This window comes from Odontesthes bonariensis, chromosome 22 (assembly GCF_027942865.1).
Source record: "Odontesthes bonariensis isolate fOdoBon6 chromosome 22, fOdoBon6.hap1, whole genome shotgun sequence".
In the NCBI taxonomy this organism is placed as follows: Eukaryota; Metazoa; Chordata; class Actinopteri; order Atheriniformes; family Atherinopsidae; genus Odontesthes; species Odontesthes bonariensis.
The window spans coordinates 6,832,311-6,844,346 of record NC_134527.1 but is presented as its reverse complement, the minus strand read 5'-3'; the positions used below and the strand labels follow the sequence as shown (position 1 = coordinate 6,844,346).

General features: G+C 40.2%; 1 protein-coding gene across 3 annotated transcripts in view; it reads right to left on the bottom strand.

Moving 5' to 3' along the window:
• Window positions 1-1,370: 1,370 nt before the first annotated feature.
• The window catches only part of lrrtm4l1 (leucine rich repeat transmembrane neuronal 4 like 1), a 69,728-nt gene continuing 59,062 nt past the window's right edge, over window positions 1,371-12,036 (bottom strand). Inside the window, exon 4 of one of the 3 annotated variants that reach the window (XM_075456158.1) lies at window positions 1,371-3,029. In XM_075456158.1, coding sequence (XP_075312273.1) covers window positions 2,964-3,029 — 66 coding nt within the window. In that variant the 3' untranslated portion in view covers window positions 1,371-2,963. The remainder of the gene's footprint in view (window positions 3,030-12,036) is intronic. The other 2 variants (XM_075456159.1, XR_012768394.1) reach the window with 2 other exon arrangements.

Sequence of the window (12,036 nt, the reverse complement as noted above, 5' to 3'; positions counted from 1 at the left end):
TTTTTGGGGGCTTTTATGCCTTTAATGGACAGGACAGTTCAAGAGTGACAGGAAGCAGGGGGCAGAGAGAGGGGGAAAGACATGCAGCAAAGGGCCATCTGATGCGGGACTCGAACCGGGGCCAGCTGCAGTGAGGACTGTAGCCTCTGTACATAGGGCGCCTGCTTAACCCACTATGCCACTGACCACCCCCAATTATCCACATTTTTATACAGAAGTGACTTTGAGTACAGTACTGTGCAAAAGACTCGAGCCACCTCTAATTTCTTTTTGCTTCCAAGCAGCCAGACTTTCTTGTAATCTAAAGTGGTCTTGAACAATAGTTCTATGAAGGCTTTTCAAAGATTTTGGGTTCGGGGTTAGCATAATTTCATGCATAAAAGAAGACACCTTATTCAAGGGCTGAAACACTGATGTGTGGAGAAAACTTAGCAAAGAACCAATTTTAAATCACATCTTTAGACACTTTGTTACTTGCAGCTTTGAACAAAGACCCATCATTTGTGCCCATTTCATTAGATAGTATTGTTGCCTCATAGACTTATTTTTTCCATTCGTGTTTGCACATGTTTAAACAAACTGCTTCACCTTATTCCTGTTTTCCTGGCAATATCTGTATAAATGCAGGCTGGCCAAATGTGTCTGCACAGCACTGTACTTCAACTGGAAACATTTAGTTTCAGTTTTTTGCGAACACTTTTAGAGAAATTGGATTTCTTTCTTTTATTCTCTCTTTCTTTGCTCTAAGAGATACAAAATTCCTTTCATTAACACTGTGTTAGGAGCAGAAATCCAACAACCTTGACGCAAGGTTGTCGAGGTTGGCTTTATGACTCCAGTCTCATGCCGCGGCCTTGCAGTACTTTTTTGTGAAGGATAAATTTTGGTTGAAAATGTCTACTACTACTTTATTGGCAGCTGACATTAGAAGTGCAGCCATCTGCAACGCTAGATAGATGAAAAATCTATTTCAGAGGGCAGAGTGAACTGACCCTTTATGACGGATGGGCAAGAGGCAGTGAATAGGAGTCAGACCAGGCAGAGATGTCCTAATAATGGGGAGAAACCCAAATTGAGTGGGTTGTGGGAACCCTATAGAGAGAAAGACAGGATGAGCGAGGGAGATATGAATTAAGAGAGGAAAATAGGTAGAAGAGTATTTGAAAATACCACAGCTAGTGCCGGGTTGATCGGCCATCTGGACCCCTGACAGCTTGACGTGTTCCAAAGCAGCGAATATGGAGCAAATTCACTAAGCATGTTCCCCTCTTGCGATATGTAACACATTACACAGGAAGCATAATTAGAGGGCTGCTGGGGCCCGCAGTGAGCGTCACTGTGAGCAGAACGGTCGAACAGAGATCAATGCTCTGCTCTCTAAATTAATGAGGCTAATGTTGATGTGACAGGTTCATCACAGGAGATCTGTGGGGAACACGACACATTTCAGCAGGATAGAATGGAGACACGAACCGAAGAACAAGCTTATTAAATCACAGTGGACAGCAGAGAACATACCCACATAGCGCTGGAACACAAAAAAATGATTAATGAATGTTTTAATTTGACCAACTGATATTGCTCAACAGCAAAGTCCTTATTTTCATTATAAAACATACTGTTGAAAGTGAACAAAGACTACAGCTGCTTACTAAATATCAAGAAATTCAAGGGGGAAAGCAGAAATTTACAATAGAAAATGATCATTTTCCTGTGTAGAAAGATTATGTTTAAAGGTTCAAACCAACAATCCACAACTCAGTGGGTCTCGAATGTAATTAAAAACAAACAACACAAGCACGGCAAAATGTGCAGTCTTTTCAGGGGAAAGGAGGCGGGCTGATTTTTTTTTTTTTTGTTTAAGGAAAGTGAAGCATGTATTCAACAGAAGTTACACAATATAAAGCAGTGCTCAGAGCTCTCTTTCAGATAAGATCTTCCTGCCATTGCAAGTTCACAAAGACACACACATTACACAGATGAAAAAATAGCACTGCTGGACGAGAAAGGAGTTGAGGCTTCTTTAGATTTTTCATGGATTTCTTTAAGGAGAACAAATCCTGGATCTGTCATTTGGGTGAGCCAAAAGCCAAGAGATATCCATTTGGCTCTTTTTGGTATTTGGTGCTAAAACCGGCTGAAACACAACTTCATAAAGTACAACATTAACAACAGTAGAATTTCATAAAATTACACTTTACCCTCGATGGTAATTTATCGCCCTCTAAAGTCAAACTTGATAGTCGAGGTCTGATTGCAAATTGACTGAGAAAATAAAAGAAAACAAAAAAAAACTTTGCCAACATTCGCTGGCTGGGGGACAGTTAGCTTCATACAATTTTGATTTCCACCAAATGATGCTCAGAAATAAATTCTCTGCTCCAGTGAGGCACCATCACAGCGTATCATTAGTCTTTCTTTAAAAAAGTATAAAGAAATATCATAGAATGGTGCTTTATAAGGAAAATCCCAATATGCAAACCCACTTTAATTATACACAGCTGTGTTAGCAGAGCAGTCAGAGCTACCTGTCCTGTGCATTTTCATAAATGATTCAACGCTTAACACAATATGTACAATGCCTCAATGTCCTGAAGGAGAAAATAGGCCCTTAGTCTTTAAAGTAAGCTTCCATGTTGATTGTAACCATCCTTTAGTTCTTAGGAGTCTTCCCCAAAGGCTTTGCTGCGCTCCATATCTCAACCGTCATTTGCCGTGGGATAAAGCAGGATGGATGCATCAAAGCTGAGAACCAAAGACCACAGGCCAAAAAAAATAAAGACACTATAAAATCTTAGGAGAAAAAGATACAGACAGTATTAGTTGCCTTTGTTGGTGTGGGATAGAATTTGAATGTATCCTTGAATTTGATTTATGGGAGTAGGATCCTGGTGGGCTCTCTGCATCAGTCACTCCTCTTGTTTCAGTTTGGCCTGTGCACCATCCGAAACTGTTCCTTTTTTTTAGTGGATAGTCGGTACGTCTCCCAGCCAGGCACCGGGAAGGGGGCGTGGACACGTATACTCATTCTGCAAGAGAGGAATAAACAGAAAACAAGTCAATGGAGTTAACGCTGTTTAACAGCTGGTTGTGCCAGTTAACACAGGAGGTGGTTACAATGTGATTTAATAACAGTACAGTGGGGTTGTGACAGTGCCAGAAAAGCAAATTAGGATAAGCAATTAAGGAGATGATGAAATCTTGCAAGCCTGAAGTGGAGTTGCTCTCCTGATGCCTTATAGACACTAAAAGAAAAGCCAACACACAGCTCAAATTATTGTTTTTATTAAAATCTGAATGAATCAGACAAAACATTGTCTTTTTACTCGTGTTTTGTTTGGTACTGGGGATTTTTCAATAAACCTTGAATGGCTGGAGTGCAAACTACAACTACATTAGTGTGTTTAAGTAAATAAAGGGTGTGAGAGTGAGAGTTAGCTATAAAAGTGATTTTACTGTCCACTTAATCCATGGTTGTTCTCATAATGAGCCACACATTTGAAATAGGAGATAGATCTGGACTCCAGGCATGCCAGTCAAGCATACATACACTACTCTATACTCTCAGAAGCCACGCCGTTGCAAGTCATGCAGAATGAGTCCTGGCCATGGTCTTGCTGAAATATTCATGGACCTCCCTGGAAAAGATGTCATCTAAATGGTAGCATACATCTATCTAAAATTCCAACATATGGCTGTGCATCATTGGTACTGTCACACATGCAGGTCATCCAGGCCATGGACCATTATACTGTCACTGTAAAATACAAGGTACCTTTTCCCCCTAAACCCATCTGAAACATGGACTCCTCTGAGCACAGAACATGCATCCATTCTTTCTGTCCGTCTGAGATGAGCTGGTGTCCAGAGAAATCAGCTTTGTTTTTGTGGGGAGCTGATATGTGGGGACCTACCAGCGTAATGCCAAAATAGTTTTCCAAGCTACTTCTACTTCTACGCTATACTGGCTGTGCTGATAGTCCTGAGTCGGTTAAAGATTTCAACAAATGCCATTGTAGTAAATTTCCCAACTTTTCTGGAAATTATTTTTCATGAATAAGCAGTAACCTGTATTTATAGATATCTAAAGGCATATTTCAACTTCAGAGTAGGATTTTTCAAGATGATAATAATGATTAACAAAATAGCATTGACTTTTTTCCCCCTATCATACACATGCATTGCAATTAACAAACATTTCATTAAATAAGAAAATATATTGAAGAGGTAATTCATTCTTAGTGTAATTTATCGTCACTCCTCTGTAGCCATTAAAGATGCATTGATTTGACAGGTTTGTTTTTAATCAAACAGCATATTTGATTCACCAGAGTGTAAATTGCAAATTATAGTAAATGTATAAGCGGGGACCTTAAAATATCAGGGCTTTCCCACAGGTCAAGCCAGGCTTGTTAAATTTTGTTTGCAAATTAGTGTGACATTCCTCAATAAACTAAATTAGGTAGACACACACTCAGCCCTCTGAGTGGCATACACCGAGTACCGGTGCCCTGAAACCCTCCCATTTTCAACTTGACCTTTAAAAGATTGTGACATGGCTACAGGTAAATCTGTGCTAACTTAGTAACACAAATGCTCTGAGTTATGCCAGGCTAAGCAATTTCTAAAGCTTTTCAATCTAATTGATTTGAACCTGCTCAAAACTATCTCTGCCTTTCTTTTTTCCTGCTTGAGTTGCAGTTGTTGTCATCGAGAGGCAGAGCTCTGTAACACAGAGACTTAGACACGTGTGCTCGGAGCAGAACTTTGATTTAAACGTTATCTTGCAAGGTCAGTCCATCGCTGGGAAAGAGAATGGAATCCCCTACCACTGATTTGTCAAGATCTCTTCTCCTAAATACTCTCTAAACCGGTCAGATTTACGATGACCACCCAGTTTTGTAGACCTGCTCTCCCCACAACAATTTCCCAAGTTCCCGCCACAGTTCCACCTTTTTCCTGAATGCAAAGACTTGATTTTCATGTGCCCCAAAACATGTTCCCCTTTTCTCTGCAGAGAGGTATCCTGTATGTTTATCTGGCCAAAGATGTCAGAGACATAGGCGAACATTGCCACCCAGTTGATGCCTCCAATGTGCTGTGTCCTGTGGAGATTTAATTTCGTAGAGGGAGAGAAAACCCTCCTAAAGCAAATCCTACAAACGAGCGAGGATTTTGCCCCAGGATGGTAACTGGAACTCAGAGTACTGAGGCAGCTGCTGAACTGAACGCATATCTCATCATAGTAGATTGAGAAGAGATGGGCATTCGTGGCAAGTGATTTTATCAGGTTTACATTTCACATAGACATTTCTACATTTCACGTAGGCTTGTCCAGCTGAAGAAGCGCTCTCCCAAATACCACTCAGCACCTGTCCCTCCACATCAGATGCCAAGTCTGAGATGTGGTCCTGTATGGGGCTTTCAGAAATGAGCTAGCATGGAGTAATATATCTCCAATGTGGGGTTAACCTGCCTTATCTATGCCTAGCACCATTCTGTAGCGATTCCTTTCATTTCCTATCGGACATTTCTCTAGGCTTGGTCACTAAACATAGGTGCTTCGTAACAAAATGATCACAAAATTTACCGGAACTCGTACTGTCATTAGCGAAAACCTCTTTGCAAATAATGTGTGGTCTGTTAAAGTGTCTCATCAGATGGGCCAGTAAATTCAAACTATATAATCATGGCCATGATTCTCATTTGCTGTGGGTATAAGAAATCAAGCCATCAAACACCAATGTTTGAGATAATCTTTTTCTTTTTTTGTTGCCACCCCTGAAGTTCTGTGGCATATCTCGCACTTTGAAAACCCCGTCCTTTGATGGTTTCAACAGAGGAGAAAAACAGAAACAAATCACAGTCAAAGCTCAGTTTGTGCAGTGAACACATGCACAAGAAAACAGGCACACACGCTTAAGTGCACAGCTCTCTGTGAAGGCACAAGAAAACGTAGCATCCTCTACCTGGTAATTTAAGTCTTTTCACAGTATAATCAGTATTATAAACAGCCTTTATCACATTGCAGCTGCTAATGCAGCAGGCAGTGGTATTGACAAATCGTTTATGTTCTATAACTATGGAAATCAACTGATCGATCAGCTCAAATTTTGTATGCTCTGCTTTGTGAAACATTCCAGCAAGAAGTCAAACACAATCACACAGCTACCATTACGAATTAATTCAGTCACATCTCTCATGTCGATATTAACAGCTGCTCTTTTCCATATCTTGCTGAGTAACAGCAAACGTGTATTTCTTCTGTTATGGTCACAAGACCAACTATAACTGTACGTAGCTTATCATTCTTTATTTGAAAGTAATTAGTTCCAGTCTTCCCATCGGAGTTCCCTTTTTTTTAATTATCTGTAGTTCAGTTATTCTCACACCTATTTCTTTGTCTTAACCATGTGACAGTGATGACATGTCCAAGTTGTACTCTCCCTCTCCGCTATTGTCAACTGGGAAAGGCGCCATTACCCCGTGGCCTTTTTACTTAATAATGCAGGTACAGATGATTAATGGATGTTATTGTAATAATGGATATTTCTTTCAGCACGGCTCAGACTTTTTCCTCACTGACAGACATCAGAGCTGTAATTTGCTAAACTCATTTTGCTCCTTCAACGTAATTTTCTACAAGTGTTCGGGTGAATAAGGAGTCATTTAATACACACCTCTTCAGACACTTTTGCGAAACCCCATCACTTGGTAAATTGTTTTCAGCCATAAATTGCAGTTGGTACTTTTTTACATCTACATGCACTGGATGGTTAAGGATGTTTTTGTCCCCAGACTCTACTGATCTCAGCTGCAGGAAGTGAATGGTCACTCCACAGTGAGAAGAGGATGTGATGCTAAACAGCAATGAGAACGTCTTGTCTTTAGTCATCAGGGACATTGGCTTCACTTCTGCACACATTCCCTCAGGAGAAGCGTACCATTGGCAGAAAATGAACTACGATTCTCAACTGCTAGTTCCGCTGCATTTTTAACCGTACAAACTGATGCCACATGAGGGCTTTCACAATAATGAAACATTTATAGTGTATTTCAGGGAGAAATGATGTTCTCTATACCTGCCAGTGACAGGCTTTGAAAGTATTGGTACTGGAAGCAAAAAAGAAACAAAAACAGGATTTATTCTACTCAAGAAGACGTGTCCACATGTCCAAAAGTTAGAGTGTCACCAAAAAGTAGGTGCAGAAACTTCCCCCTTAGTTCTCAGAGATGACTTGGCTGATGTTGGGCTACTGTCATCAGTCCCCTAATGAATTCTCAAAGGGGATAGTCATGAACAGCAGTCCAATTGGAGATGGCCTCGCAAGAAGTGCAAATCAGAAGCTATTTTCTTCTAAGAGTTAGTTATTTGAAGTCCAGAAGGACCTAATTATCATGAATAGAGGTCTTATATCGTTACAAGTTGTGGATTCTATCACTGGCATCTGCCCGATAATCTCATTCAGTATTACGAGTCATTTTCAAATGTACCTTTTACAGTAATGTGACGTATGATTACATGGTATATCATTTTGATAAATGACCATTTATCAAGATGTACCTTCAATTCAAAATAACGTTGCTCATTGCTCAAAAAGTAGGTGCAGAAACTCTAACTTTTTACTTTGCATGTTGCGTTTATTAAGGCAGCATCCATGCAATGCCAATCTACATTCATCCATTTTCTATACCTGCTTAATCCAACCCAGGGTCAATGGAGCCTATCCCAGCTGTAACCGGGCAAGAGGCAGGACAGGTTGCCAGTCTATCACAGGGCCAGACCTCAGACAACCGTGCACACTCACACTCACTCCTAGGGTCAATTTAGAGACACCAATGAACCTAACATGCAAGTTTTTGGGTGGTAGGAGGAACCCATGCATATGCAGGGAGAACATGCAGATTCCACACAGAAAGGCCCCCAGCCAGGGTTCGATTGTATTTACTGATGTTAGACCTAAACCGTCCATCTCTTTAAAAACACCTAACCATAGCTGACCACAGCGGAAAAGTTGTCCATTGTCATATTTCTCTGATCTGTTGAGATTGTGTTTACATTTCTAAAAATGAAACATTGCTAGAGCCATAAAAAATAGGATGAATTTACAATTTTTGATCATGTGTAAGAGTTTCATGTCATACATTAACGTCGTCATGTAACGATTTCAAAAGAAAGAAGAAGGCCCACAACCATTTTGGAGCCTAAAAAGTATAGCAATTTTACACATTCTGGGCCTTCATTGTTGAACCGATATGATTTTTTTGGGGACCAACATGACTGTTAAAGGGACACTATGTAATAAATTAAGTCATTTATTAGCTCAAATCAACATATTCATTCATAAGTTAGTCCTCATTGGTATAATATGATCTCTCTCAAAAATCTCACTTATCCTCCTGAGTGAAGAATAACTTGTCTGTATCTACATAGAGCAGGTAAGCTCTATGGAGGCTGCCATGTCCTTCCGGTCTATGAAAAACGACCAAGTGCCGAGAGGGACATAAAGCACTTCGAATCGCGATTTCTCCGCCAGGCCTGCAAGCGGAAATGACGTCATTGTGATGTCATTTCCGCCGAATGGCTTATTACAGCCACTAATGCTAAATAGATTTTATCTGGTAAATTATCCCACTAATAATGCATTGATCGTTTCCAAACTTCTGCCGTAGTATACACAGGCTCTTAACTCACAAAACGAGGCATTAGAAAGTTTGTAAGTTTACCGGGAGTTTATTTACCACTGCTAATGCTGCTTAATGCTAACGCTGCTAATGCTAACGCTGCGTCGACGTCACTTCCGGTAACTCCCGGAATATGACTAATTGCCTTGTTTGCACACCAAAGGAGATGTTATGTTATCTGACATGTTATCTGTCACCTGTATTTATAGTGTTGTTGTGTGTGTATTGTGTAATCCTTTGTATTGTGTGTCTTGATTTCTTTTTGTTTGTATGGACCTTGAGTCTGAAGCTATAGCTTCTTGAATCTTGACACATTCTGCTTGCCGTAGTTCAAGAAGTTGCAACGCACATTTGAAAACGTGAGGTGCTAGAGAGCAAATTCTTTCGACTTTGCAAAATAAAATTGCACCACTAGATGGGGGAAGAAATTACATAGTGTCCCTTTAAACATTACTGACTGAGAACGCTTTGCAATACGGAAGTAATGACAAGTAATGATCCCATTTTCTGGTCAGGGGTTCTTGCTACCACCAGTGCAGAACGCCAGCATTGTATGTGGAAGTAGAATGGCTGTTGGCTTTTTGCTGTTGAAGATCATATAAGAACCTATCATGCTGCGTCATAACGAATCAACTTTACCCTCAAAGCAAAGAACAGCTCCACATATTCAAGTTACCAAAGTTAATTATTCAAAAAAGGGCCAAGAGATGAAAAAACTGTGTTCGCCTTCAGGACCATTGCCCAGTGTGTTCAGTATACTTTTTTTTAAGTCAACTTTGCACATTGCTACTTGTTATTAGAAAAAAGCAAAAGCAAACTGCATTTGGCATTGAACCTGATAGTTTCAAACTAGACAAATCCCCCTTAGTTCTCGGAGATGACTTGGCTGATGTTGGGCTACTGTCATCAGTCCCCTAACGAATTCTCAAAGGGGACAGTCATGAACACCAGTCCAATTGGAGATGGCCTCGCAAGAAGTGCAAATCAGAAGCTATTTCCTTCTAAGAGTTAGTTATTTGAAGTCCAGAAGGACCTAATTATCATGAATAGAGGTCTTATATCGTTACAAGTTGTGGATTCTATCACTGGCATCTGCCCGATAATCTCATTCAGTATTACGAGTCATTTTCAAATTTACCTTTTACAGGAATGTGACGTATGATTACATGGTATATCATTTTGATAAATGACCATTTATCAAGATGTACCTTCAATTCAAAATAATGTTGCTGATTTGGTGGATCAGCTTTTTCCTCTCAGTGAGTGCTTCACATGCTCTGATCCGGTAAGTATCGAGAAACAATGTTTACCAAACTCAGTCAGTTGTTTTAGGCAGTAAATCAATGCATGTATGTTTGAACATGCAAACTCCACACAGAAAGGCCCCAGCAGGGAGTTGAACCTGGAACCCTGTTGCTGTGAGGTGACTGTGCTAACCACCACACCACTGTGAAGCCCACCAGTAAATACATATCAAATCAATATTCTATACCTTCTGATTACTCTATGTGTAATATACCTTGCACCTTAGGCACAAAAATAATTCAGTACTATCCGATGTCAGGACTGTGCCAGCAGATTTTGAACAATACGAAATAATTAGTCATAAATAATTAGAATATTACCCCCTAATTTGACCAGCAAACGTAATGATTCACTTGGAGGTGTGAAATGGTTTAGACCAGGTAAGGTAACTTAACACTGAGTTCAGGTTGGGTAAAATGCTCAAATCAACACTCAAGAAGCTTATTAGATGTCAAGCATTGAGCATTTCTGTCCCTGGGTTTCCAAAACGTCTCATTTAAAAAAAATGAAATTAGCAGCAATCCAAAGTCAAGTCGTGAGCCAGAAGCCCTGCTGTATAAGATAGGAAAAAGCTAAATAAAAAGGTTTTTAGGTGGGTGTGGATACTGGGTGCTTACAATATCTAATGCAAAATGATGTATTTCAGGTGCAGTCTGTTTATAGGAAAAAGGAAAAAAAAGGATAATTTAAAAACTCAGCTGAGCTTAACAAGGCTGCCTGGTCTCTAGATAAAACCTAAAATAGGGACAAAATGAAAATCATTCATTTTGTGCAGATTGTCATAAATTCTACATTTTATAATGACACGTAGGATGACTTTCAGTGCACGTGTTGTGCAGTTGGAAGGTTTTTTTTTCATTCCTATTTGTGGTAAAGGAAACAAAAGTGAAGTTTAAGACAAAGTTTGAAAAGTTGTGACAGGGATTATCTATCTGGGTCCATACCTTGGACCGGTGTAGCGACCCAAAGTTATTCAGTCTGCTGAGCGCACAGTGAGGACTAACAAGTAGCCATTCTGGGCCAAGGGTGAGATCAATCTTGCCGTTAAACTGTGTGCTGGAGCCATTAGGAGTGATATCATCTACTTGGGGCTGCTCGGTACTGTTGTGGTTAGCACCGTTGCCTCACAGCAATGAGGACTCCTGGTTTAAATCCCTGCTGGGGCCGTTCTGTGTGGAGTGTGCGTGTTCTCCCTGTGCATGTGTGGGTTCTTTCTGGGTGCTCCAGCTTCCTCTAAATGCCCAAAAAACATTCATGTTAGGTCACATGGATGGTTGTTTTGTCCAGGGTGTACTCTGCCTCTTGCCCAATGACAGCCCCCCCCCCACAACCCTGAGTTAGATTGGGGAGCTATAGAAAGTGGATCATCTCCTTGATAAACAAATTTATCTTACTTGGATGATTTGTGTTCTCTCTATTCCCCCAACATGGCAGTTTGTTGTATCTGTTGCAAAAGCAGTATGTTGACACGCTTCAGTTGACAACTTTAGATGTTGGAATTCTAGTAGGATACGCTGGTGTCTGAACTTATTGGCTCAGGAAATTCAAATCTCTTCCCTCACAGTTATTCGTTAAAGCAAAAGAAGTATCAGACTGCATGTGGTAACAGGGTGTGAAGAACTGACAGTTCTGTCTGATATCAGGCACTCCTTTTTTTTCTTATTTATACCAGCCCAATTAGTGCTGGCAATATAACAGAGTAACAGCCAGAAAATTGTAAATTGCATCATCTATCAGATCCATGGACGAGTTGGCACGTTTGGAACTCTCTTACTATAAATTCTGGTGAGGATGTCTGATTTACAGCAACACATCGGGCTGGTTTGAAAACAATTCAGATATCTGCTTCACTTAAAATATGCATGTATCCTACATGAATATCTTCAGAAACTGAAAAGATGATCAAAGCAGGGATAGCTTTGATCCAGGAGCATACAAACAATATATTAATAATGACAACTGAAAGGTGCTTAATAATAAACGCAGTAAATAGGCACTTTTAAGAGTGAGTCTGGTCTGATGACTTCACAGGTTTTTAATTACGAT